At 47.5% G+C, this 22,791-nt stretch overlaps 1 protein-coding gene across 3 annotated transcripts in view; it reads right to left on the bottom strand.

Moving 5' to 3' along the window:
• MTCL1 (microtubule crosslinking factor 1) overlaps positions 1–22,458 on the bottom strand; it is a 195,753-nt gene extending 173,295 nt beyond the window's left edge. For all 3 annotated transcript variants that reach the window (XM_040432034.1, XM_040432035.1, XM_040432037.1), the window contains exon 1: positions 21,477–22,458. In XM_040432034.1, the coding sequence (XP_040287968.1) occupies positions 21,477–22,202 (726 nt within the window). In that variant the 5' untranslated portion in view covers positions 22,203–22,458. The remainder of the gene's footprint in view (positions 1–21,476) is intronic.
• Positions 22,459–22,791: the final 333 nt, after the last annotated feature.

Raw genomic sequence — 22,791 nt, 5'->3', positions numbered from 1 at the left:
TGCTGTCAATAATGGAAATGTATCCATATGCGGTAAACCCACTATAGATCCACTGCTGATACAGAGTAACCATTACTGCTGATGACATACGCACAGCTATCACTACAAATCGTCAACTTCTAGCATACCGTTCTCTATTTGTACAGTATATACGTGTACACAAAATGGGTGACCTACTTTCCAACAGAATATAGTCCAGCCAGATGTGTGGAGCTGCAGCAAACAGGAGACTTTGTCATAGTCAGGAATTTGGTTCATCTGTTGCTGCACATAGGTAGCCAGGGTACACCCATAGTGGATCAGCTACTCATTGAAGGGTTAATCTTTGATTTTACCATAAAACGAAGCATGACCTAGTAATTATTCCAGACCCTCCCCCTGCTTCTCCCACAGCTTGACGAGAAATAGATATGCTCAATGTGAGGACGTCCACTGTGGGGATTTATCTCTGCCATAGTGCCCATTATACTACAACCCCCTGCAAGGGAGAAACCACAAAAGAGAAAAGATGCTCTCCAGAGGAATTCTCTCCCCCGTCTGGACTTAGAGTGAAAAGAGAAATACAGCGACTAAAATTAACACTTCGTAGCACAACACAGCAGGTGTTGAAAACAGTATCTGGTGTTGAAAACTGCATGATAACAGTAAGGCCACATTCACACGACAATATGAGTGTTTTGCGGGCCGCAAAAAAAATGGATGACGTCCGTATGGCATCTTTTTTTTTTTTTTGCGGATCCATTGAAACAATGCTTATCCGTGTCCACAAAACGGACAAAAATAGGACATGTTCTATTTTTTTTTACAGTGCTACGGAACGGACATACTGATGCAGATAGCACACAGTGTGCTGTCCTCATTTTTTGCGGACCCATTGAAATAAATGGGTCTACATCCTATCCGCAAAAGAAAAGGAACGGACATGGAAACACAATAAGTGTGTGTGAATGTAGCCTTATCCTGACAGTATAGTAATAACATGTCACCATGTGCGGGTGCTGGAAGTGCCTCGGAAACATCATATAGAACCCTGACCCATTTAAGGCCTGATGCACCCAACCGTATTTTCGGTACACATCCAATCCTCATTTATTGACAGTGTGCTGTCTGAAGTGTGCTGTCCGCATCCATAAGTACGTTTCACCGTCCCACAAAAAAGACAGAACACGTCCTATTCTTGTCCATTTTGCAGACAAAAAGGACATTTCAACAGGAGTAAAATAAAATGGCGGCGTGCAAACAGCCCGGGTACCAGGTTTTGCGGCTACGCAATTTGCAGACTGCAAAACACATACGCTCATAAAGGTCTTATCCTGGAAACTAGCAGTGACTTCCTGAATTAAAGGGGCATTCCCATCCTACAATGTTATGACACAGCGGTGGAATATGCCCTAAGGCTACTTTCACATGTACGGCACCAATTCTGGCAGAGAACAGCCTGCTGGAGTTCTCCTGATCTGGGGCTTTTGGATGCGATAGGGATGCCCGCCGGCCCCAGTAAGGGTCCATTCGCACGTCCGCAAAATGGGTCCGCATCCATTCCGCAATTTTGCGGAACAGGTGCAGATCCATTCATTTTCAATGGGACTGGAATGTGCTGTCCGCATCCGCATTTGCGGATCCGCACTTCCGTTCCGTTACGCAAAAAAATAGAACAGGTCTTATTCTTGTCCACAATTGTGGACAAGAAAAGGCATTTTCTATGATCGTGCCGGCGATGTGCAATCCGCAAAATGCAGAACGCACATTGCCGGTGTCAGTGTTTTGCGGATCCGCAAAACACATACGGAAGTGTGAATGGACCCTAACTATAATGGGGTCCGGTGGAGATCTGGCTGCAATCCAGCGCAAAAGCTGAGAACTGGCCGGACAGAAAATGATGCACGCTGCTGTTTGTGCCTGGCCAATTCCCAGCAAAGTGGCAATAAAAGGGGTGGGTCTTAGCAGAGGGGCGGGGATTAGCAAAGCCTTCCGTTTTTACTGTAACTTACGCCATTGACTGGCGTAAGTAATAGCTGAAGCATACATCAGTCCCTGGTGCACTGACTTCAAGAGATCCATTAAAGGGGTTATCCCATGACTAATGTAAAAAATTTAAATCAGACATCACATAGTACATGACAATCTCTTTCTAACAAATCTAGAACCAGCCCTGCACCTCACATGGGTCCAGAGATCTCCACATTCATTGCTCTGCTAGATTTATATCAAGCTGACAGCTCAGGGGGGCGTGTCTTTTCTGCTGACAGCTCAGGGGGCGTGTCTTTTCTGCTGCAGGTCAGGGGGCGTGTCTTTTCTGCTGCAGCTAAGCGACGCCTAGTCTTCCTATAACAGCTCAGGAGGCAGATGAAAGATGAAACATGTGTGACCAGTCTTAAAGGGAACCTGTCATCTGGATTTTAGCTATAGAGCTGAGGACATGGGCTGCTAGATGGCTGCTAGCACGTCCACAATACCCAGTCCCCATAGCTCTGTGTGCTTTTATTGTGTAAAAAAAAAACGATTTGATACATATGCAAATTAACCTGAGATGTGTCCTGTCCCTGACTCATCTCACATACAGGACTCATCTCAGGTTAATTTGCATATTTATCAAATCGGGTTTCTTACACAATAAAAGCACACAGAGCTATGGGGACTGGGTATTGCGGATGTGCTAGCGGCCATCTAGCAACCCATGTCCTCAGCTCTATGCACAAAATCCCGGTGACAGGTTCCCTTTAATGAGCTGGTCAAAGAAAAAAGAAATTAAGTGGCACTATACAGGTACATTTTATTAAATAAGTAAATTTTTAATTACATGAAATTACTAAAGTATTCAGATCCAGGAGCTGGTTTAAAAACTGTAGAATATTTTTTGTGCGACAACTCCTTTAATTAATTAAGACATCTTACAGGGAAGACCAGTTTTGATAAATGTCCCTCAGTGTTTGTAGATCCCCAGTGGTCCTGAAATATGAAGGAATAGAGGTCACTCTGGCTGTTTTGTACACAGCGGGACAGCAGTTGGCTGGAAGTGTCACTCAGAAGTAAAGTTCAGGAACAGGAGGTGGTCCCAGAAGTAAGACCCTCATGAGTTAGGGACTGATGCTATATCTTCTTATAATCAGGCTTAATGGGGTTAGCTAAGATTTTGATACTGATGAAGACTGGGGGTCTGATGAAGACTGGGAGTTTGATCTGAAATCTAATAAAGATTGGGGGTCTGCTGAAGATTGGGAGTCTGATTTGGGGGTCTGATAAAGATTGGTGAGTCTTATAAAGCGAAAATACGGTATATGTGAATTTCCACCACTGATCTCACCCTCCCTTTGCAATGTATAGGGTTAAGTCCTCGTCAAATCTGCACCAAAATCGGTAATGGAAACTCTGCTGCAGACATTCCGCCCTACATGGCTACTAAAAGTTGTATATTTTCTATAAGCAGCAGTAGTCTTGGAGTATAGCAGCCAAGTGTGGCTCTGGGAGGGTGCAACTGTTTCCGAACCTGGGACAAACTTATCGAGATCTTCTACATGTGTCGTTCATATGGATAGGAATAAGCACTAGGAGTAGGGCTGAAACGATTACTCGATTAAAGTTTGTGTCATGTGACCACAGAGCAGGAGTGAAGCGCTTGCTAACTCACCGCTATGTGGTCACCCGCCGGCCCGTACCTTGCTGCACTCCACTGAGGGAAACTTTGTGCGTGTTTCCAGCTGCCATGCCAGTCGGCAGTCTGCTGCCTTTCAGTGTGGAGTGTTCTTCCACCTTTGGTCCTGGGCTGCAGGATGAGCCTATCGGAGTGGAGGGCAAGGAACCTGCAGATCCTGATGTCAAGCAGAAGTGGGACAAGATCAAGGAGGTGAGGATCCTGGGGAGTGGGGCTGGTGTAACAGGAATGCCAGCCACTGTTGGTACCATGTGCTGGCTGGAGGATGACATGACAGGTCACACTGGTGCAAAGGAGGGGGCGAGACTTACAGCCTAGGTGGCACTTTATGTCCTGGCTTTCTGTTATACATATGGTATTAGGGCTCAGTGCCAGTTTACAGTGGTATGCGGGTTATGCAGCTTATTGTGGTAGCTGGCATCTACCAAGCATGATCCTGCTCCACAGCTTATGCCTTGATGGCACTGGGGGATAATGGAGCTGATGGCACTGGGGGATAGTGGAGCTGATTGATGGCACTGGGGGATAGTGGAGCTGATTGATGGCACTGGGGGATAGTGGAGCTGATTGATGGCACTGGGGGATAGTGGAGCTGATTGATGGCACTGGGGTATAGTGGAGCTGATTGATGGCACTGGGGGATAGTGGAGCTGATGACACTGGGGGATAGTGGAGCTGATGACACTGGGGGATAGTGGAGCTGATTGATGGCACTGGGGGATAGTGGAGCTGATGACACTGGGGGATAGTGGAGCTGATTGATGGCACTGGGGGATAGTGGAGCTGATGGCACTGGGGGATAGTGGAGCTGATGGCACTGGGGATAGTGGAGCTGATTGATGGCACTGGGGGATAGTGGAGCTGATGACACTGGGGGATAGTGGAGCTGATGACACTGGGGGATAGTGGAGCTGATTGATGGCACTGGGGGATAGTGGAGCTGATGACACTGGGGGATAGTGGAGCTGATTGATGGCACTGGGGGATAGTGGAGCTGATGGCACTGGGGATAGTGGAGCTGATGACACTAGGGGATAGTGGAGCTGATGACACTGGGGGATAGTGGAGCTGATTGATGACACTGGGGGATAGTGGAGCTGATGGCACTGGGGGATAGTGGAGCTGATGGCACTGGGGGATAGTGGAGCTGATGGCACTGGGGGATAGTGGAGCTGATGGCACTGGGGGATAGTGGAGCTGATGGCACTGGGGATAGTGGAGCTGATGACACTAGGGGATAGTGGAGCTGATGACACTGGGGGATAGTGGAGCTGATGACACTGGGGGATAGTGGAGCTGATGACACTGGGGGATAGTGGAGCTGATGACACTGGGGGATAGTGGAGCTGATGGCACTGGGGGATAGTGGAGCTGATGGCACTGGGGGATAGTGGAGCTGATGGCACTGGGGGATAGTGGAGCTGATGGCACTGGGGGATAGTGGAGCTGATGACACTGGGGGATAGTGGAGCTGATGACACTGGGGGATAGTGGAGCTGATGACACTGGGGGATAGTGGAGCTGATGACACTGGGTGTCACTACCAGAGCTTTGGGACGTTCTCACAGCTCTGTTTCTCCACCCCTGTGATGATGTCACTACTAGAGCTGGGAGGAGTTCTCACTGCTCTGTTTACTTTCTGTTTCCTTCCTCCCAGCTGTTCCTCCTGCGTTTGATTTCCCTCCCTTTTAATCACCCCTCCTCCTATTGTAGGGCGTGGATTATATTTCTCATTTGGGTTGTAGCTCTTGCTTGAGTATCATCACTTGTAAGCTATCATTTCACTGGACCTGTGTTCTGCTGCAGCAAGTACTCCGGATATTGCCAGCTCTCCTTGGATCCGTCTTCTCTGCTGCCGCAGCTCCTTCGGCTAAGTGTGCAGACATTGTTGTGTATCTGTTTATTTCCTGACTGGATCTGAGGCGACCACGGTTCCCTCCATATACTGAGCAGGGCACCGGTGGCCGTGCCCCTTCCACTAGTGTAGGGGTTACAGTGGTCATCAGTCTTAGGTACGCGGGCATGCCTCGTTCCACCATTTGGATCCGGGCATGTGCTTTAGCAGCATAGGGAGAGCTTTGAGGGTCTGACAGGGGTCACCCTTTATCCTCCCTAGTTTGGGTCCGGTCAGTAGCTCTATTTACAGTGTATGCTCTTGTTGCTCACATACAGCCGTGACATTATAATCCACCAAAACCGTCCTTTTTGACATGGATCCGCTTTCTGGCCTGGTTGACCGCATGCAGGGTCTTTCTTTGGAGGTAGCGGATCTCCGTCAATCTATGACTCAGCTTCAAGCTTTGGGCTCTGCTCCGGCCCATGGAGTCTGTTGCGAGCCAAAGGTCTCACTTCCGGAAACGTTCTCCGGGGGCAGTGAGAATTTTGTTCGCTTCAGAGAGGCATGCAAACTCCATTTTTGCTTGTGTCCCCACTCCTCTGGTAATGAGGAGCAGAGGGTGAGGATTGTCATCTCCCTGCTCAGGGGTAATGCTCAGACTTGGGCTTTTTCGCTGCCATCAGGGGATCCCTCCCTTCGATCCGTGGAAAGATTTTTCGTGGCCCTGGGGCAGATATATGATGACCCGGATCGTGTTGCTTTGGCCGAATCTAACTTACGTGTTTTATGCCAGAACAAACTGTCTGCGGAGCTTTATTGTTCTGAATTTCGGAGATGGGCAGCTGATTCTGGTTGGAATGATGTTGCACTCCGGAGTCAGTTCTGTCATGGTCTCTCAGAGAGATTGAAAGATGCGTTTGCTTTCCATGAGAGACCAACGTCCTTAGAGTCTGCCATGTCATTGGCAGTACGCCTTGACAGGCGTCTAAGAGAAAGAAACGAGACCTCTCTGTCCAGCCATTGTCAGTCTAGGGGCAGTGGTGCGGTCTCATTCAGTGTGCAGGGGCCTCATCCTGTCTCGGTCCCCTCTGAGGGGGAGCCCATGCAGCTAGGTCGACTTGCCCCTGATAAAAGAGGATTTAGTCCTCAGAGTATGGTGTGTTTTTGTTGCGGGGGCATAGGTCATTTGGCAAATGTTTGTCCGTCTAGGAGATTCTTGAACTGTATTAAGAGCGATAATAAGAGAAAAACCTCAAAAGGTAAATCATCAAACTCTGCTTCATCTGCTACTTTGGGCAAAGTTGATGTAGGAATTGATGCTTTTCCTCTGACCTGCAGTTCCCGTTTTCTCCTGTCTGCCAGGGTGGCGCTAGAGAGCAAAGTCATTTCTTGTGAGATTTTTGTCAATAGTGGAGCGGCCGTCAATCTTATTGACACTCAATTTGTAGCCATGCATGGTTTTCAGGTTTGCACATTAGAAAAGGATATACCTGTTTTTGCTATGGACTCTGCTCCACTCTCACAGAGATCTCTGAAGGGCATTGTTCACAATATCCGGCTAGCTGTAGGTGACACTCATGTGGAGGATATATCTTGTTTTGTCCTTAACGGATTGCCTTCTCCTCTAGTTTTGGGGTTACCCTGGCTCACTAGACATAACCCCACTATTGATTGGCAAGGAAGGCAAATAAATGAGTGGAGTGACTTTTGTAGAGAGAATAGTCTCACAGCGACTTTTGCAGAGGTGTCTACTAAAACTGTGCCATCATTTCTCTCTGATTTCTCGGACGTGTTTTCCCAGAGCGGTGTTCAGGAGCTACCTCCTCACTGGGAGTTTGACTGTCCCATTAACCTCATTCCCGGCGCCAAGCTGCCAAAAGCACGCCTCTACAATCTCTCACAACCGGAAAGAATCGCAATGCGAACCTATATCTCCGAGAGTCTCGATAAGGGGCATATTCGTCCCTCAAAATCACCTGTTGCCGCGGGTTTTTAAAAAAAAAAAAAAAAAAAAAAAAGATGGCTCTCTGAGACCTTGCCTAGATTTTAGGGAGCTGAACCGTATCACGATTCGCGATCCCTATCCCCTTCCTCTGATCCCGGACCTCTTCAACCAAATTGTTGGGGCCAAGGTTTTTTCCAAATTGGATTTGAGAGGCGCGTACAACCTGGTCAGGGTCAGAGAGGGGGATGAATGGAAAACGGCCTTTAATACCCCTAACGGGCATTTCGAGAATCTCGTTATGCCTTTTGGCCTGATGAATGCTCCGGCCGTCTTTCAGCATTTTGTTAATAGTATTTTCTACCATTTAATGGGGAAATTTGTATTGGTGTATCTTGATGATATTTTGATTTTTTTCCCCTGATGTTCAGACCCATCAGGATCATCTTTTTCAGGTTCTGCAGATTCTGCAGGAAAATAAATTGTACGCCAAGCTGGAGAAATGTCTTTTTATTGTATCGGAGATTCAATTTCTGGGTTTTCTCCTCTCTGCTTCTGGTTTTCGCATGGATCCGGAGAAGGTCCGTGCTGTACTTGAGTGGGAGCTTCCTGAGAATCAGAAGGCATTGATGCGCTTTCTGGGTTTTGCGAACTATTACAGAAAGTTCATTTTGAATTATTCCTCTGTTGTCAAACCTCTCACTGACATGACAAAAAAGGGGGCGGATTTTTCCTCTTGGTCGGAGGAGGCGCTTGCAGCTTTTTCTAAGATTAAAGAGAGTTTTGCGTCTGCTCCCGTCTTGGTGCATCCCAATGTTTCCTTACCTTTTATTGTTGAGGTGGATGCTTCCGAGGTGGGTGTGGGTGCGGTTTTGTCCCAGGGCCCTTCTCCTGCCAAATGGTGACCCTGTGCCTTTTTCTCTAAAAAAACTCTCCCCGGCAGAGAAAAACTATGATGTGGGAGATAGGGAGTTGTTGGCCATCAAGTTGGCTTTCGAGGAGTGGCGCCATTGGGTGGAGGGGGCCAGGCACCCTATCACCGTTTTTACCGACTATAAGAATCTGGCATACTTGGAGTCGGCCAGGCGTATGAATCCGAGACAGGCCAGATGGTCTATGTTCTTCTCCAGATTCAATTTTGTCGTCACATTCCGCCCTGGGATCAAAAATGTGAAGGCTGATGCTCTCTCTCGCTGTTTTCCGGGAGGAGGAAACTCCGAGGACCCGGGTCCCATTTTGGCGGAGGGGGTAGTTGATTCTGCTCTATATTCTGATTTGGAGGCCGAGGTCCAGGCTGCCCAGACTGAGGTACCTGCCCGTTGTCCTTCTGGGAAGTTGTTTGTGCCTCCTGAGCTACGTCACAAACTCTTCAAGGAGCATCATGATACTGTTCTTGCTGGTCACCCCGGGAGTAGAGCCACGGTAGATCTCATTGCTCTGAGATTTTGGTGGCCGGCTCTTCGTAAGTCGGTGGAGGGTTTTGTGGCTGCTTGTGAGACGTGCGCTCGTGCTAAGGTCCCTCGTTCACGGCCTTCAGGTTCCCTTCTCCCGTTACCCATACCTTCCCGTCCTTGGACACACCTGTCCATAGACTTTATCACAGATCTTCCTCGTTCCTCAGGGAAGTCGGTGATCCTGGTGGTGGTGGACCGTTTTAGCAAGATGGCTCATTTCGTACCTTTCCCTGGTTTACCCAATGCTAAAACGTTGGCGCAAGCTTTTGTCGACCATATTGTTAAATTGCATGGCATTCCCTCTGATATTGTTTCCGATACAGGCACGCAGTTTGTGTCCAGGTTCTGGAAGGCTTTCTGTTCTCGCCTGGGGGTTCGGCTGTCCTTCTCTTCTGCTTTTCACCCGCAGTCGAATGGTCAGACTGAGCGCCTCAATCAGAATCTGGAGACATATTTGCGCTGTTTTGTGGCAGAGAACCAGGAGGATTGGTGTTCATTTCTCCCTCTTGCTGAGTTTGCTCTGAACAACCGTCGTCAGGAATCTTCTGATAAGTCGCCATTCTTTGGTGCATAAGGCTTCCATCCGCAGTTTGGGACATTCTCGGGAGGGGCTCTTTCTGGTTTACCTGAGGAGGAGAGATTTTCCTCGTCTTTGTCTACCATTTGGCAAAAGATTCAGAGTAATCTTAGAAAGATGAGTGAGAAGTATAAGCGTGTGGCTGATAAGAGACGTGTGCCTGGTCCGGACCTGAATGTGGGTGATCTGGTGTGGTTGTCTACAAGAAATATTAAACTGAAGGTTCCCTCCTGGAAATTGGGTCCCAAGTTTATTGGGCCTTATAAAATCTTGTCAGTCATCAATCCTGTTGCCTTCCGTCTTGATCTTCCACGGGTTTGGAAGATACATAATGTATTTCACAGATCTCTCTTAAAACCATATGTCCAGCCCACGGTAACCTCCTCTTTGCCTCCTCCTCCAATTTTGGTTGATGGCAATCTATCTGGAGTTTGAGGTTTCCAGAATTGTGGACTCTCGCGTTGTCCGCGGTTCTCTTCAGTACCTCGTTCATTGGAAGGGTTATGGTCCTGAGGAGAGGATGTGGGTTCCGGTGTCGGACATTAAAGCCACTCGCCTCATCAGGGCATTTCATAGGGCTCATCCTGAGAAGGTGGGTCCTGGGTGTCCGGAGTCCACCCGTAGAGGGGGGGGTACTGTCACTACCAGAGCTTTGGGACGTTCTCACAGCTCTGTTTCTCCACCCCTGTGATGATGTCACTACTAGAGCTGGGAGGAGTTCTCACTGCTCTTTACTTTCTGTTTCCTTCCTCCCAGCTGTTCCTCCTGCGTTTGATTTCCCTCCCTTTAAATCACCCCTCCTCCTATTGTAGGGCGTGGATTATATTTCTCATTTGGGTTGTAGCTCTTGCTTGAGTATCATCACTTGTAAGCCATCATTTCACTGGACCTGTGTTCTGCTGCAGCAAGTACTCCGGATATTGCCAGCTCTCCTTGGATCCGTCTTCTCTGCTGCCGCAGCTCCTTCAGCTAAGTGTGCAGACATTGTTGTGTATCTGTTTATTTCCTGACTGGATCTGAGGCGACCACGGTTCCCTCCATATACTGAGCAGGGCACCGGTGGCCGTGCCCCTTCCACTAGTGTAGGGGTTACAGTGGTCATCAGTCTTAGGTACGCGGGCATGCCTCGTTCCACCATTTGGATCCGGGCATGTGCTTTAGCAGCATAGGGAGAGCTTTGAGGGTCTGACAGGGGTCACCCTTTATCCTCCCTAGTTTGGGTCCGGTCAGTAGCTCTATTTACAGTGTATGCTCTTGTTGCTCACATACAGCCGTGACACCGGGGGATAGTGGAGCTGATGACACCGGGGGATAGTGGAGCTGATGGCACCGGGGGATAGTGGAGCTGATGGCACCGGGGGATAGTGGAGCTGATGGCACCGGGGGATAGTGGAGCTGATGGCACCGGGGGATAGTGGACCTGATGGCACCGGGGGATAGTGGAGCTGATGGCACCGGGGGATAGTGGAGCTGATGGCACCGGGGGATAGTGGAGCTGATGGCACCGGGGGATAGTGGAGCTGATGGCACCGGGGGATAGTGGAGCTGATGGCACCGGGGGATAGTGGAGCTGATGGCACCGGGGGATAGTGGAGCTCATGACACCGGGGGATAGTGGAGCTCATGACACCGGGGGATAGTGGAGCTCATGACACCGGGGGATAGTGGAACTGATGACACCGGGGGATAGTGGAGCTGATGACACCGGGGGATAGTGGAGCTGATGCAGTAGGGCTGATCGCACGAGGGGGGGGGGTGAAGGGTGTTGGGGACTGATGGCAGGGGGTCTGATGAGTTTTTATAAAGGAAAACAGTCTATTAATTCATTTTTTCTTATTAAATTACTCGTAAAAAAAAAAAAAATCGGTAGAATACTCGATTACTAAAATATTCGTTTACTGCAGCCCTAACTAGGAGTACGAAATAGATTGGGTTAGCATGAAACCATTATGATGTGGGGTGTGGGCTGGATATGGTCATCAAACTTTTATGTGGTTTGGAACTAAAAGTAACTAACGCTAAATATAACACACTTCACTTCCTAAAGGTGTGGCCTTTTGCTGACCCCCTACAGTTCGCTTATCAGCAAAAATATAACATGCAAATTAGTGCAGACGGAGGATAAAAGATCGTTTTCTGACCTTATGCAGTATCGGACTGCAGGATGAAAAGTATGATTAGTATCGCACTGCGGGCTGCCCTGAGGTACTGCTGGCGGGTTTACATGCATTTAGGAGGTGACAGGTCCCTTTTAAGGGGTGGAGGGCTGTGGAGGTCACTGTTTTGGGAGCGGGGTGCTGTAGATGTCACTGTTATAGTGGATAGTGTTGATATCTCTTAGGCTACTTCGTACTTTCACAATAGCGTTGTTTAAATCCGGCATTCAATTCCGACACCGGAACTGCCCGCCGGATCTGGAAAAACGTGTGAAAATGGATTACATTTGAATCCTGATCAGGATTTTGATCACAATGAAAAAATGCATTGGAAAAAACGGATCCGCCATTTATGGACTAACTTTTTTTTCACATTTTTCGGGTTTAACATGCAAACACACGGCGCCGGATCCGGCATTAATGCAAGTCAATGGGAAAAAGACCGGATCCAGCGTTCAGTCAAAGTGTTCAAGATTTTTGGCCGGAGGTAAAAATACAACATGCTACGGTTTTCTGAAAAGCCTGATCAGTCAAAAAGACTGAACTGAAGACATCCTGATGCATCCTGAACGGATTACTCTCCATTCAGAATGCATTAGGATAAGGCCTCATGCACACGACCGTTGTGTGTATCCGCGGCCGTTGTTCCGTTTTTTTTCGCGGACCCGTTGACTTTCAATGGGTCCGTGGAAAAATCGGAAAATGCACCGTTTGGCTTCCGCGTCCGTGATCAGCGGCCTAAAACTGATCAGTAATTTTCTGGATTTGAGTCCCTAGGACGGAACTCAGCGCCGGAAAAGAATAACGCTAGTGTGAAAGTACCCTTAAACGACACACACAAACATTAAATGAAATAGATTAAATATACCCGAGCGAAGCCGGGTCCTTCAGCTAGTAAATAGTATACAGTCCTGATCAAAAGTTTAAGACCACTTGAAAAATGGCAAAAAATCATATTTAGCATGGCTGGATCTTAACAAGGTTCCAAGTAGAGCTTCAACATGCAACAAGAAGAAATTGGAGAGAGACAAAACATTTTTTGAGCATTAAATTTAATGAAAACAACGAATAAAAACTAAACCCCCCCAAAACAGAAATCCAACTTCCAAACATGAACTCAGTAATGAGTAGCTACGGAGCGGAATGGAGACTGAACTGATGCATTCTGAGCGGATCCTTTTCCATTCAGAATGCATTAGGGCAAAACTGATCCGTTTTGGACCGCTTGTGAGAGCCCTGAACGGATCTCAGTGTGAAAGTAGCCTTACAAAAACTTTAATCATTGTTGCTTTGATATTTTTTAATAACAATAAGATTGCAGGAAATTGGAACTTTTATCATCAAAAAGCTTGAAAGTAAAAATTCTATTTTTTTTGCCATCATTTTTACTATAAAGAAGATTTTACAGATGCAAATGAGATTTGAACCCCGGACCTTCTGTATAGTAAAAAGCTGCTTTTAATTCCTCTATGGAAAAGCTGTGTTGTAAAGGTGGGATCTTATAGTACTGTTTTAAGTGTCGAGAGCCTTGAAATTCCTGGCAGCAGCCCTGGATCCAAGCCTGCTTGAAGCCCTACTGTAAAAATCGCCCCCTCCCCCTGAAGGCACAGCATCATTGCTGACATCACGTTTAAATGGCAGTGTCCATGAGAATGAGCAGAACATCGCCCTCAGAGGTAAGGTCCCTGATGATGTTGTGTCTACAGGGCAGAGCCTTGCAAGTAGGGATGAGCGAATCGACTTAGGATGCTTCATCCGAAGTCAATTCACATAAATCTTCGTTTTAATACTGTACGGAGCAACGTACAGTATTAGAATGTATTAGCCGAAGTCTCGCGAGACTTTGTGTAATAACTTCGGAAATTAAATGTAAAAAAACCTTGATACCGAACTTGGGTTCGGTTCCAAGGTCCAAAGTTTTTTACAGTAGACATCAATTTCCGAAGTTATTACACAAAGTCTCGCGATTTCCTGTCAATTAATGCTGAAAATTGCAAAACCGAAATACCCATAAATCCTAAGGGATATATATATACACACACACACACACACACACACACACACACGTTAAGGGAGTTTCCAAGACTGAAATATTAGTGGTCTATTATGATCAGCAAAGGGTTAAATCTTCAGAATTATGAAAAGAATCCATGACTTATTGGGAAATCCATAGCACGCCATAAAATCTGAATTGTATTCTGTCATGTGTGAATGGGCTTTTGTAGGGCACCAGTTACTAGCACCGTGCTGTACTTTATGCACCGGGAACCCAGAACAAATTCACCAAATATGAAACTGGCATTATGGTAGAATTGAGGACTGCCCTGTCATGGAGGGTGCAGTCATATCTGCCTCTATGTAGACCTGGCCGTGGGAACCAAAGCATCGGCCTTTTAAAATCCAATATACCTTATCCTTCTTCCCCCCCATCATATTTCATCAGGGATGCTTACATGCAGGATTAATAAAAGTCAGGTCCTCTTAGATACAGTATATCGAATAATTCTTATCCAAACAAACAAATGCAGCAAAAGTCCAAATTCAAAGAGTCCCAAAGTACCAGAGACGAGACTACAGACACATTTTATGTCTTGGGCCGGATTCCCTAGAAAGGTCACTGCTATTACACAGTACTCAGCAACTGGCTGCTCAAGATATGGTTTCTCTCTGCTTGACACAAGCCTATAATACAGTCCTACACGTACTGCAGAATATTATGGCCAGGAACTGGGTAAAATCAGTAAAGGGGTTCTCCAGGCTTTTAATATTGATGACCTATGCTCAGCCGGCACCCCCGCCCATCAGCTGAATGATGGGAAGGTGTGCGCTGTGTGCGCGTGCCGCCTCCCGTCTCTCTTCCTGCTCGCCGCTGCTTTGCCATAGTTATAGCAGCAGGGATAGATAGGTCATCAATATTAAAAGCCCAGAGTATTATACGTGAGAATAAGGGCTCACGCACACAAATGTATTTTCTTTCCGTGTCTGTTCAGTTACTCCGTTTCCGTATGTCCGTTCCGCAAAAGAATAGAACATGTCCTAGTGATGTCCACATCACGGACAAGAATAAGACTGTTCTATTAGGGGCCAGCTGTTCTAATAGGAGCACACGGATGTCATCCGTATTTTTTGTGGATCCGTTTTTGCGGACTGCAGAATACATATGTCAGTGTGATCATTACTGTCCCCTGGCACATAAACCTGTTGATAACATGTTCATAGGGAGATAATCTGCCTGTTTTAGGGTCCATTCACACGTCCGTAGGCGTTTTGCGGTCCGCAAATCACGGACTTCGGCAATGTGCGTTCCGCATTTCGCGGACCACACATCGCCGGCACTATAATAGAAAATGCCTTTTCTTGTCCGCAGTTGCGGACAAGAATAGGACATGTTCTATTTTTTTCGGGAACGGAATTGCGGATTCGGAAGTGCAGATCCGAAAATGCGGATGCAGACAGCACATAGTGTGCTGTCCGCATCCATTCCAGCCCTATCGAAAATGAATGGGTCAGCACCTGCGGAACGGATCCGGACCATTCATACAGACGTGTGAATGGACCAAGTCAGCAGCGTGCATTTCAATGGAGCAATCACTTGCTGTATGGGGAAGAAGGCTCACTTATAGCCATACAGCTAGCATATGGTGGGCAGCACATCCCCTGTATCCACAACGGGGTGCCCTGCCGACAAATGATTTCTATGCTGGCAGAAAAGACGTGATCAATGACAAATCAGCACGGCTGGGAATGTTTCTAAAGGACAATGATCTGAAGGAATGTTCGGCCGATCGCCGGTCCTCCCTTTTGATAGCAGTATGATGTCTCGTCCTGTACAGATTCTGACCATAATCACATATTCACACCCACGCACAGCTTCCTCTATGGCGAGTTGGGTTTGGAGATATCCAATACACTATATGTGATAATCTGCACATTTCCATGGCACGCTGTGGTTTTTAACTCCTCAATACTCTTGTGATGAGGTTACATTTATTCCCCCTTTGACTTCAATTGGGAAAGAAATAATCACCATCATGTCAAAACATGATCACTGTAAGGGACAATGCATACGTTTTTCTAGCACCGTAGCTTCTGCTCAGGGGGAGGAAACAGCAAAATGCAGTATTGTGTCCGCACTGCTCCGCTTCTCTGCTCTATCAGGCCCAGGACACAATTCATTCCTAGACAGGGGGGGGGCATTACAAATCATATATAGCAGCTATACATGAGGGGTTATTATCCATGCGGGGGAGTAAGGGGTTAACAAGAGCTAATTGCAAGGCATCTTGGGAGATGCAGGAGCTTGACCAGCTGCTGTCCTCCCACAAAAAAGAAAAAAAAAAAAAGTTCTCCAGTTAGGCGAGTAAAAAGAGTTGTAAATTTGTAGGATGACCCCTTTAAAGTTCAAACGGCGATATCTGTGGATTTTCAAGAAGCACCAAGAAGGCTGCAAATGATAAGATCCACAAAAAAACATATCATAGCCTAAGGGATGCCGTGCGGGTAATCTGCTGCGTGAAAGAGTGCCAAGCCCCGTTCCGGACGGCAGAGACACGGAGCAGTAACATGATTGATAATACTCCGTGCCTCTCTGTGATCTTTTTACTACAAAATCACAGTGAGATAAAGTTGTCCCCGGGACTTTGTAGTAAAAAGATCACAGAGAGGCACGGAGCATTATCAATCATGTTAACGCTCCGTGTCTCTGCCGTCCGGAATGGGGCTTGGCTCTCTTTCACGCAGCAGATTACCCGCACGGCATCCGCTCGTGTGAACAAGCCTCAAGAGTCTCAGTCCAAAAGAAAAGATTGTGCTCGCTGCAAGGTTTTCTTGCTTCTTGTTCACACAGACAATCCGTTATGAAGGGATCCGGTTGTATTATCTCTAACATAGCCAAGACGGATCTTTCCGCGATGGTGCATTCTGGTGGACTCCGCTTCGTTCAGTTCAGTTTTGTCCCCATTGATAATGAATAGGGACAAAATGGAAGCGTCTTCCTTCGTTATTGAGATCCTATGATGGATCTCAATAGCGGAAAGGGAAAGCGCAGATGTGAAAGTAGCCTTATCTGCTTATTTGTCTCTAATCTTTATTTTTAGTCCTTATTTTAGGATGATATTTTGTGGCGGCCTCAGAACCGTTTACTCTCACTCCCATTTCTTCTTGTTGCATGTTGAAGCTCTACTTGGAACCTTGTTAAGATCCAGCCATGCTAAATAAGATTTTTTGCCATTTTTCAAGTGGTCTTAGGCCTCTTTCACACGGGCGTTGCGGGAAAATGTGCGGGTGTGTTACGGGAACACCCGCGATTTTTCCGCGTGAGTGCAAAACATTGTAATGCGTTTTGCACTCGCGTGAGAAAAATCGCGCATGTTTGGTACCCAAACCCGAACTTCTTCACAGAAGTTCGGGCTTGGGATCGGTGTTCTGTAGATTGTATTATTTCCCCTTATAACATAGTTATAAGGGAAAATAATAGCATTCTGAATACAGACTGCATAGTAAACTAGCGCTGGAGGGGTTAAAAATAAATAAATAATAATTTAACTCGCCTTAGTCCACTTGATCGCGTAGCCCGGCATTTCCTTCTGTCTCCTTTGCTGAACAGGACCTGTGGTGAGCATTAATTACAGGTAAAGGACCTTTGGGGACGTCACTCCGGTCATCACATGATCCATCACATGATCTTTTACCATGGTGATGGATCATGTGATGACCGGAGTGACGTCCCCAAAGGTCCTTTACCTGTAATTAATGCTCACCACAGGTCCTGTTCAGCAGAGGAGAGAGAAGGAGATGCCGGGCCGCGATCAAGTGGACTAAGGCGAGTTAAATTTATTTATTTTTTAACCCCTCCAGCGCTGTTTTACTATGCATTCTGTATTCAGAATGCTATTATTTTCCCTTATAACCATGTTATAAGGAAAAATAATAATGATCGGGTCTCCATCCCGATCGTCTCCTAGCAAGCGTGCGTGAAAATCGCACCGCATCCGCACTTGCTTGCGGATGCTTGCCATTTTCACGCAGCCCCATTCACTTCTATGGGGCCTGCGTTGCGTGAAAAACGCAGAATATAGAGCATGCTGCGATTTTCACGCAACGCACAAGTGATGCGTGAAAATCACTGCTCATGTAAAACAGCCCCATAGAAATGAATGGGTCGGTATTCAGTGCGGGTGCAATGCGTTCACCTCACGCATCGCATCCGCGCGGAATACTTGCCCGTGTGAAAGGGGCCTAAGGGCTCATGCACACGCCCATGTTTGGCGGTCCGCAAATCGCGGATCTGCAAAAGACAGATCATGGCCGAGTGCACGCCACCATTTTTTTTTTTTTACTTCTGTAAAAATGTCCTATCATTGTCCACAAAATGGACAACTATTTTTTGGCTGGGACACGGAACGGACTTGACTTGCGGATGTGAACAGCACACCTTTTGCAGTTCCACTGAGATGAATGAGTCCACAAAAAACACAGACCAGATGCGGATGAAACTACGGCTATGTGCATGAGCCCTAAAGCACATGTCACTGCTGAGTCCAGTGAATGGCTGCAGAGCTCCACGTGACCACAGGGAGGATGTCACATTTCCAGTCCGCTGAGGATGGGAGCCTCTGGAACAGAGCGACATTCAATAGGTGTTTTTTCTTTCTTTCAGTTTCCCTGCCCTCACATATTTTTGGGAGGAGTCCAAAAATCTGTTTAAGGCCTCATGCACACGACCGTTGTTGTGTTCCCTGTCCGTTGTTCCGTTTTCCGTGATTTTCTGTGGACCCATTGACTTTCAATGGGTCCGTTGAAAACTCGGATAATGCACCATTTGACATCCGCGTCCGTGATCCGTGTTTCCAGTCCGTCAAAAAAATATGACCTGTCCTATTTTTTTCACGGACAACGGTTCACGGACCCATTCAAGTCAATGGGTCCGTGAAAAAACACGGAGGCACACAAGATTGTCATCCGCGTCCATTTTTTTCCTATCATTTGCAAGGCAAACTTTTTTTTCACTTTTCATGTCTGGTGATCCTCCAAAAATCAAGGAAGACACACGGAAACAAAAACGGAAACGGATCACGGAACAACGGAACAGCTTTTTGCGGACCGCAAAAAAATACTGTCGTGTGCATGAGGCCTAAATGTAAGGCGTCCGTGCAGCGGATCGCAAATTGCTGTCCATAATGCACGGGCACCAGCCATGTGAATCCCGTATTGCGGCGCAGACCCATTCAGTTAAATGGGTCCACAATCCGCAATACAGTCAGGTCCATAAATATTGGGACATCGACACAAATCTAACATTTTTGGCTCTATACACCACCACAATGGATTTGAAATGAAACAAACAAGATGTGCTTTAACTGCAGACTGTCAGCTTTAATTTGAGGGTATTTACATCCAAATCAGGTGAACGGTGTAGGAATTACAACAGTTTGCATATGTGCCTCCCACCTGTTAAGGGACCAAAAGTAATGGGACAATTGGCTTCTCAGCTGTTCCATGTCCGGGTGTGTGTTATTCCCTTATTATCCCAATTACAATGAGCAGATAAAAGGTCCAGAGTTCAGTTCAAGTGTGCTATTTGTATTTGGAATCTGTGCTGGCAACTCTCATGATGAGATTCATAGAGCTGTCTGTATCAGTGAAACAAGCCATCATTAGGCTGAAAAACAAAAACAACCCATCAGAGAGATAGCAAAAACATTAGGCGTGGCCAAAACAACTGTTTGGAACATTCTTAAAAAGAAGGAACGTACCGGTGAGCTCAGCAACACCAAAAGACCTGGAAGACCACAGAAAACTGTGGTGGATGACCGAAGAATTCTTTCCCTGGTGAAGAAAACACCCTTCACAACAGTTGGCCAGATCAAGAACACTCTTCAGGAGGTAGGTGTATGTGTGTCAAAGTCAACAATCAAGAGAAGACTTCACCAGAGTGAATACAGAGGGTTCACCACAAGATGTAAATCATTGGTGAGCCTCAAAAACAGGAAGGCCAGATTAGAGTTTGCCAAATGACATCTAAAAAAGCCTTCACAGTTCTGGAACAACATCCTATGGACAGATGAGACCAAGATCAACTTATACCAGAGTAATGGGAAGAGAAGAGTATGGAGAAGGAAAGGAACTGCTCATGATCCTAAGCATGCCACCTCATCAGTGAAGCATGGTGGTGGTAATGTCATGGCGTGGGCATGTATGGCTGCCAATGGAACTGGTTCTCTTGTATTTATTTATGATGTGACTGCTGACAAGCAGCAGGATGAATTCTGAAGTGTTTCGGGCAATATTATCTGCTCCTATTCAGCCAAATGCTTCAGAACTCATTGGACGGCGCTTCACACTGCAGATGGACAATGACCCAAAGCATACTGCAAAATCAACCAAAGAGTTTTTTAAGGGAAAGAAGTGGAATGTTATGCAATGGCCAAGTCAATCACCGGACCTGAATCCGATTGAGCATGCATTTCCCTTGCTGAAGACAAAACTGAAGGGAAAATGCCCCAAGAACAAGAAGGAACTGAAGACAGTTGCAGTAGAGGCCTGGCAGAGCATCACCAGGGATGAAACCCAGCGTCTGGTGATGTCTATGCGTTCCAGACTTCAGGCTGTAATTGACTGCAAAGGATTTGCAACCAAGTATTAAAAAGTGAAAGTTTGATTTATGATTATTACCATTATTACCATTACTTTTGGTCCCTTAACAAGTGGGAGGCACATATGCAAACTGTTGTAATTCCTGCACCGTTCACCTGATTTGGATGTAAATACCCTCAAATAAAGCTGACAGTCTGCAGTTAAAGCACATCTTGTTCGTTTCATTTCAAATCCATTGTGGTGGTGTATAGAGCCAAAAATCTTAGAATTGTGTTGGTGTCCCAATATTTATGGCCCTGGCTGTATATGGAAAAAGATAGGACATGTCCCATCTTTTGCGGGGTGGAGGCACTGACCAAAAAGCTCACGGAAGCGATTCCGACCAGTGCCTTCCCTCCGCACCGTGCCTTGCAGATTGCGGACCCGTTCAAGTCAAAGGTGCGATTTACACAGCCAGTGCCCTATATTGTGGAACCACTGTTTGTGGCCCGCAATACGGTCACAGATGGGCTACGGTCGTGTGAATGAGCCCTAACAGGTGCACAAATGATAATTGTTTTATTGCATTTCCTACACTTAGATTAACCTGAGGTCCCACTGTATACATAATATAAGATGCTGCATTGCTAATGTGCCACTTCTTCTACCATGGTGTTTCATGATGTCACACCTACACAGCAGGCAGAAGTGATGTCATCTCACAGCTCCGATATATGGGAGACAGACCTCTTTACGGTCAGACACCTATACACCAGTAGTAATAAATGTAAGCTAGCGGGTGGTACTGCAGCCATGTAACAGCCCAGAACTGCAACCGCTAGAGAGAGAGATCACCTGAAGTGTCCTACAGCACTTCTACAGGAAAGGAGTGGTAGTGCAGGCCACGTGATCCCTCAAGAACTGGTTAGATTACAGCAGACTCTGGGACAGCTCCAACATGAGATTTCAAAGCGGCATTCAATGGGTACAACACCAACCACTAACTGTTATGGTTGAACTTTCCACACAGAGAGGTTTGTCTCGGGTGGTGGTGGTGAACTTTCAAATATCTACTGCTAAATGCAAATACATTAGGCTGAAATGGTGTGATACATCATCCATGGATCAAGGAAATGGTGTCTACCCTGGGCGAGGGCCTTTGTGTCCCCCCACTTTACCCACCCTGGTGGCACTACAGTAACCAGATGTGGCTGACCAGTGTCTCCTGCAGGGTGGGGTGGCCTTGCTCTAGGGGCACCACCACCATTGTCAACCAACACTCACCTTGAGATAGTCATTCTCAGAGCGCAGCTCCTCCAGCTCCCTGAGCAGCTCCTCGTCTTGTCCTGGATTTGGGGGTGCAGGGTTTTTACTTGGGGTGCTCCTAGCTCCCTTGGGCTCTTCATTCCTGGGGCCATCCTGTTTGGCTTCCGCAGTAAGGACTCTCTCTGGCAAGGATGCCACCAGCCGCTCGCTGCAGCCGGACTCGTTGTCACTGCTGTGAGCCGCTAGGGGGCGCTGTTCATCAGAGAGGGGCTCGGAGGGGCAGTCGGACAGGTCGGAGCTGCTGTCAGTGTGGCTGACCCTGGCTCCTGGGGAGGGGGGCTCCAGCTTGTGCGCCCTCCTGCGCCCGGCACCTGCCGCAGTCAGAGGGGAGGAAGGGGCACAGAGCGGCTCCCTCCTGCTGCCCGGCTCCACCGCTCCATGGCTCGGCCTGGACGCCCTCTTGCTGCTCAGGGAAGCCTTGGCACTGGCGGCTTTCGCGGGGTTTGGTTTGTCTTTGGCCGGAACGCTGCGCCTGGACAGGCGGTTCTGGGTGACGAGGAGCCCGGAGGACTGGCGTCTGATGCCGGGGCTGGGAGACTTGGGGGGCAGCACGGAGGGTTTAGCAGGGGGCGCCCTGGGGTGCGAGTCTTTCAAGAAGGGTCTGGCCGGGGAAGGCGCCCTGTTGAGCCGCTTCTTGTCAGCGAGGCTCTGCAGCAGCCTGGGCTCGGGATTGACAGTCTCCATAGGATGCAGCAGGGACAGGACCCCTTCCTGCCGCCGGCTATCCTGGCTGAGCACTACAGCATCCGAGCACAGTCCCAGCGCAGCTTCTCATCACTTCTCCTGCGGCTCCCAGCCACCTGCGACCATTCTACTGCATGCCCGGCTCCTCCCGGTCCCCAACCTGCTGCCTGCGCCGGTAACCGCTCAGCACTCACATCCAATATCCACCGCAACCAACCTGCCCGTATCCATCCTCAGCCGGCTTCTCCCCGACGCCTCCTCTAATGTCCCTGCAAATCTGCAAACGCTGCTGTCTGTCACCCAGCTGCCTCAGCAGCGCCCTCGTGTGTCTGCTGCATACATAGCACGTTACGGACGTAGTGTCTGAAACGCGTCAACAATCACTGTATACAAGGTGGATGTGTCTGCTGTACTATTTTATACCAAAATAAAGAAGTTTTAGAGGACGTTTATTGAATCTGGAGCCGATTTTCTGCATAGCACGTCACGTATCACTCTGCATATGGTGGCTCAAGCCTACTCATTAATAAATCCTCAATAAACGCACTCTACACCAGTCTTCAGATGAAAATATTTGAAATAAATACTT

The sequence above is a fragment of the Bufo bufo genome, chromosome 5, assembly GCF_905171765.1.
Source record: "Bufo bufo chromosome 5, aBufBuf1.1, whole genome shotgun sequence".
Classification (NCBI taxonomy): domain Eukaryota; kingdom Metazoa; phylum Chordata; class Amphibia; order Anura; family Bufonidae; genus Bufo; species Bufo bufo.
This window is presented reverse-complemented; position numbering and strand designations above follow the sequence as displayed.